Raw genomic sequence first — 6495 nt, 5'->3', positions numbered from 1 at the left:
TTAAAATTCATTAAATAAAAGTGTAGTCAAAATTCATCACATTCATTCTTGTAATTAAAAATTGAACTAGCTATTACGTTTCTCTAATTATTATAAATATATAATTATCGTTAGTTAAATTATTAAAATTAAAATAAGATATATTGATTGAATAATGGATTTTTTTAATATACGATTATGTGTCTTGTTTTTGGCACTATGTGATGAAATAGTTTTTTTAACAAAAATATGTTCAAATACCAAGTATGTCCATCACCAACTACATAATATTAAATTAATGATGAACTTTAAAAACCTAATTTAGGCTCACAATATTCAGATGTGTAATAGGTACTATTGAATTAAATTATTTTAAAAATAATACAAAATAATTAATGGAGTATGGTAAAATTTACCACTACAAATAATATAAATAATAATAATAATAATAACAATTATGGTAAATAAAAATCAAACAATAAATATAGACACATAAAGAAGAAATAAATCAATGATTTGATTCGTAATACCATGAATCTAAAATTGATTGAATGTATTAAAATATAATCAATTGTATTATTTATTAACAACACAATTTATAATTGAAATAAAAAATATCACAAGATACTAGCATGATTCTAATTTCACTTTTTCCATTTCTTTGATAATTGCCATTTCTTTAGCTTCCTTTTTAAAATTTCTAGCTTCAAATTCTAGTCTAAAAAAAATTAAAAAACATTTTTATCGAAAAATCACAGAATTACAATTGATAACAAACAGCATCAAAAAAATAAAGTAGAAAATTTAATCTCAAAGATACTCCACATTAAATTCAAATCTATTTTCAAAATTCTTAGTATACCAGGAGATTGATTGATACATAGAAAATAGAAAATATATGGATTTCTATGTTATATCTTTGTATATATTTTTTAAATATATAAGTAAGTATATTCATTTTAATCAATAAAATTTTTAATTTTAAAAAGACTTAAAATATTAATTATTAATTATATCAACATTAAAATTCTTTAATGATCAAAATAACAAATAAAAATGTTTTATTTTTCCAGGGCTATTATGATAACAATAATAATTAAGGTTTTATAATTAATTATAATTGTTAAAGTTATCACAGATCACCATTAAATTAAATATAATTTTTTAAATTAAAACTATAGGAGCGATATTGATACTTTTTAATAGTTAACAAACAAAGTTTATATTATAAACCAATATAGAACAAAGAAAAATAAGAAATACTAATAATTTATGTATAATTTAAAAATAATATATCTCTGTATTAGAAAATCAATATTATTTATTATTATTTTTTACCTATTTCTTATAATACGGTCCACAATTTTTTCTGTAGTCATACTATTTTCTGAATCTACAATCACAAATTTATTCATTGCTTTTGGAATCGCATATGGATCTTCACCATTAATATCCATTTTCACTGGTGTTTTACCATGACACACTACATCTACATTAAAATGTTTCATTAAATCAGATGTTACACTATATGGTGCTCCAATAACAACTTCCGATACATACTGAAAAACACAAGAAATTAATTGAATAAAAATAAAAAAAAATCATCAAATAAAAATATTACTTTGCAAGCAAGAACACTTAAGACTCGTTCATGTAAATTCATTATAGGATAGTTCAAGCCTTTATACTGGTTAACTATAGGATCAGTATGTAAGCCGACGATAAGAAAATCCCCATACTGATGAGCTTTTTCTAAAAAGTCTAAATGACCAACATGAAAAATATCAAAAGCTCCAGCAACATATACTACCCTATCAGTAGGCTGAAATGCATGATAAAAAATTATATAATAAAAAATGAAATAAATTAAAGTATTTTATCACTATTACTTTAGGTTCTGTGCCTTCACTGAACTGAATAATTTTTTTAGTAGTAGGTAAAAATTGTGAACATCCAGTCCATGGACTTCTAGCTGCCTTATCCTGACCCATCACCGATGAATGTTCTTTTTCCACAGTGTATTCTTTATCTCCTTTGTAGAAATGCTGTCTTGTCATGAACAACATGCGACCAACTACGTCAGTGGTGGAAATTCCTTCAGTCCGTTTTACTTCCCTAGATAAATACAAATATTTGATATTTATAATTATAAATAAAATTAACTATATACTTGTATCTGTTAGCTTTTTTGACAAGATGATAAGTATCAACTCCATCAGCTGTAACTGTGATATCATCTAAAAAATATACAATTAATTTTTCATACTTTTTTTATATATTGTATAAATAAGAACAAAATTAAATATTTAAATATTAACCTCCATGAACACAAAAGTCACAATTGTGTTGATTTAAAGTTTCAAGATTTGTAACATAAGGAGCACCTTCTACTACTTCATCAACCCATTTAATAGCTTTTACCATCTTGTACCTAAAATTATTCGAAAAATATAATTCATAAATTATAGCTAATGAACGACATGATATATTACATGGAAAAATAACAAAAAATTTTATATGAAAATAAAAATTGGAAAAAAATTATTAAAAAAAACACACAACCAATATTTATTGTACCTAGTCTTACACATATGTTAAGTTTAGTTAACAAAATATTTTTAAAATAAATTTAGCAAATGCCAGATATTAACTTTACAGGTGAAGAAAATAACTAGGTCTAAACATAAGGTATTCTTAGAAATTAAAAAAAAAACAAATTATATTATATTATCTATAATAAAACAATATTAATAATATAGTAATGTGGTAAGTAAATTTTTAATATTAACTCGAGTGTAATATAATTATAAAAAATGTAAATATTTAAAAATCTTAAAATTATTAATAGTTCAAGTGTAAAATTACATTGTTTATAGTTATAAAATTATGTTCAACATTTTCAATATTTTTATAGAATGCATAAAATATTTTTCAAACCTACATAATTTAAATGAAATAATATATAATTTTTAAATGATAATGATATAATTGTTGGCATATTTTTTTAAGAAAATTACATTCAAATTGCTTGTAAATTTGAAAATCATATTATTATTAATCTGGATTAAAACAATAAAATGTAAAACAATAAATACTTGTTTCATTATGTAAATAGATTTTTATATTTGAGTTTCATACAAAAGATTTCTAATTACCATCAATATGTTTAAATAAGATGGTTCTTTATGAATAATGAAAACTTTATCTTCATAAGTAGTGAATATTTGTGAGCCTAACTATACAATTGCATCACTAAATATAATAGTCAGTGATTAGTTAACTCTAGAATATAATAAGTAGATGGATGTCTGTATTGGTATTTTTTCCATTAAAAATACTATAAGTATTTTGGACAAAATAATTGGAAGAATAAACTGAGTTATATAATTTATAAAATAATAGCATAATAGAAATTTTACTTTAATTTATAATCCATTAAATTATAGATCATTATTCTAATTACGATATTTAATCTTAATATCCAATTATGTTTCACCACCAGCAATTTATGTCAGTTGTTAATGAATATCACAAACAACAACTATTTTAAATATATTTTCTGACAGTTACATGCATTTCATACAAATCGAAGATTTCCATAGTTTAACTTTTAACTTAAGTTTGAATTTTTAATTTAAACAAAACAAAAATATACTTATTTTTCATTAAATCTATGTAATTAAAAAACTTTTTATTATATTCTCACATTAAAATTTTTCACAGAAATATTAATTCAAGATATAGAATAATATACAGTATATGAATTTTAAATTGTATAGTAATAATTTATTTCCATATAAAAAAAAATCTCTTAATTATGATATTAAAAAAAAGTTCCCATCATAAATCTGAAACTGATAAAATTATATAATATAATTATACACCTAATCATAAATTAAGATAACCTAATGAATGTTGACATAGTGGTAATACCATAGGAAGATGTGAAAACTAAATTGGATACAATCTACTTGGCACAATAAGGCATACAAATTCCAATTAAATTGTAACTGCCTATATAAGTCAATAAACAATAATTCCACAACACAATATAAATTACCTCTCTTGTTCTGTGAAAACCGGTGGACCCTTATGCTTCGTGATTTCTTCATCGGTGTGTATACCAACGACCAGGTAATGGCCCAAAGCCTTGGCTTGTCGCAAGGAATTCGCATGGCCGAAATGTACCATGTCGAAACTTAAGAAAAATATTTAAAAATATAAAACGTTAGAATTATAAAAACCACAGCAACAGCAATAAAAATAAAAACACTCACCAACCATCGCACCAAACCCTCACGGGATTATCGACTTTATTGCTCATCACTGCGGTACTCGTTCCGATTACTACGTTTGATCGCACAAGCCAACACGCCGACGTACGGGATTACACTGTAATGCTAGATGTTAACCGCAGACGACGATGTTTCGGTGTGTCGACGTGTCGTACTGTTGTTTACACGTTGCATACGAATAACACGACGACCTCAGGTTCAACGGCGACGGAAGCCGGGATCGCGGACGATTTTCATCCCGCGCGACACAAGAAAAATAAAATCGATGAAAAAATGAATTTCAAAACTTATCTTATCATATCGTTCAAAGTCCCGAATGATAACACACGAACTAACAGTCAAAATGTCACGGGCCACGGATATTTGTACATGATCGAAAACCAGATCCAATTTTATAATGATAATACATTTTTAATTTATTGATAATAATTATTCTTATTATTATTTTTTTCGTTAAACTCTTGTAATAACGACATATGATTAAATAAGTCCCTTTTAACGAACCAATTTTTACCCATGTACGCCTCGTTTTCCTTTTAGAGTTATAATTTATGGTACCCAACCATCAATTCTAGAGCAGCTTTCAACTTTTTTTTTCTCAATGGCATATTATATTAATTCATTATTTTGTCAGTATTAAAATGTAAGAGTGTAAAACCACATGTATTTAACACAAATTTATTACGTAATAATAATGGCTGTTAAATCAGTTATTATCCGTCATATAAATCTGCAAATCTTTCAGAACGTCTTAAAAGACCAGAGATCCTCAGCATAAAAATCAAGGGATTTTCTCCTCTAATCATTACGAAACACAAATATGTAATTAATATTCATTCAACATATGTTATGATCACAAATCGCAATAGGATTAAACCTCGAAAATTCGAGATAATTAGTTTCCTCATAATAATTATATACCCTATACAAAAAAGATTTTAAATATTTCACTAGGCTACTTCTCGATGTCAGAATAAAAATAAATATATAGGTACTTGATACAGCGATTTTAATTGTTTCCTTTGTGTACAACATTTGTTTTGTCAATCTTAAAACAATGCTCTATAATATACTAAACGAAATGATAACAAAAAGTCATTAAAAAAAATTAATGAAATCCCATAAAACATAGATAATCAATGAGCCTGATCAATAACAATTCTTCCTCCAACTAGTTTGAATTAATATGCGCATATGTACGACTAGTTTCTTATTTGACAAAATACATTTATCAAGTAAAGTTCATACAATTATGTACACATCACGACCTTAGGTCTAGTGCCTAATGAGTAATGTTTACAATGCATTGCAAAATAATATGCGACGTAAGAATTATAACCTGATATTACATAAGGCATGAAGAATTTATACATTACAGTTTTATCGTATAATTTAAAAAAATCGTTGGTCAATAAGTAATGTGCTTATTACTGTTGTAACACTGAAATACGTCTAAATTGTTTACTCTTACGAAATTATATTTTAGATGTATTATTTAAAATATTAATCATAATACTACAATATATAGTCAATTTTGTTTAATTTTTAATTGTTATGGTTTCACAAATACTGTTTTATACTATTTTCTTGTTCAATAAAGTGCATAAATAGTAACATTGATTTTAAACAGCACAGATTAAATTTAACTTTATAAAAACTCATTATAAAGTTTTATTTAATTTGTAGTATCAAATATCAACACCATTATTTACGAACTTCATTGATAAAGAAAACATAATTATTGAGTTTAGATAGGATGAAGACAGATTACATACATCACTATACTCATCATTGTATTGCCTATTCGTCAATTAATAGGCGTTATTTATTTTAAGGTATTATTTGGTGTGGCTTTCAAGTCACAATCATGAGGGCAACTGGAGCTTACATTTGGGGGAGGGACTATAAGCACGGAATATATGGTTTCATATATTCTGTTCTAAAGTACCGAGTTAACAAAGACCCACATTTTTTGAAAATGTAATTATCAAGAGGAAGAAATTGATAAATTTGATTAAATATAATCTACTTAATTTTTATAAACATTTGAGTTAAAATATATTAATCAAAATGTAGTTAAAAATGGATTTGTCGTTAATGTCACAATTTGTAAAAATATATGGTCCTATATAGTTAGGGTTACCATAATATTTTTTGACCAAATTCGGACATCAGTTCCGTTTCACTGGAGGGGGGGCTAAAAATTGATAGTAAACGATAT

General features: G+C 25.1%; 1 protein-coding gene across 1 annotated transcript; it reads right to left on the bottom strand.

The window, feature by feature from the left end:
• Positions 1–435: 435 nt before the first annotated feature.
• LOC112682336 (ethanolamine-phosphate cytidylyltransferase) lies at positions 436–4671 on the bottom strand. The gene is made up of 8 exons (XM_025552895.1): positions 4257–4671; positions 4040–4177; positions 2298–2410; positions 2150–2216; positions 1869–2094; positions 1601–1801; positions 1318–1538; positions 436–697 (listed from the first exon to the last, which is right to left on the bottom strand). The coding sequence occupies exons 1-8, from the start codon at positions 4301–4303 to the stop codon at positions 607–609; spliced, it is 1104 nt and encodes a 367-aa protein (XP_025408680.1). The 5' UTR covers positions 4304–4671; the 3' UTR covers positions 436–606.
• Positions 4672–6495: the final 1824 nt, after the last annotated feature.

This window comes from Sipha flava, unplaced genomic scaffold, assembly GCF_003268045.1.
Source record: "Sipha flava isolate LNK unplaced genomic scaffold, YSA_version1 202_pilon_pilon, whole genome shotgun sequence".
NCBI lineage: Eukaryota > Metazoa > Arthropoda > Insecta > Hemiptera > Aphididae > Sipha > Sipha flava.
Note: the sequence above shows the minus strand (reverse complement) of the source record. Positions and strands in the feature narration are given on the sequence as shown.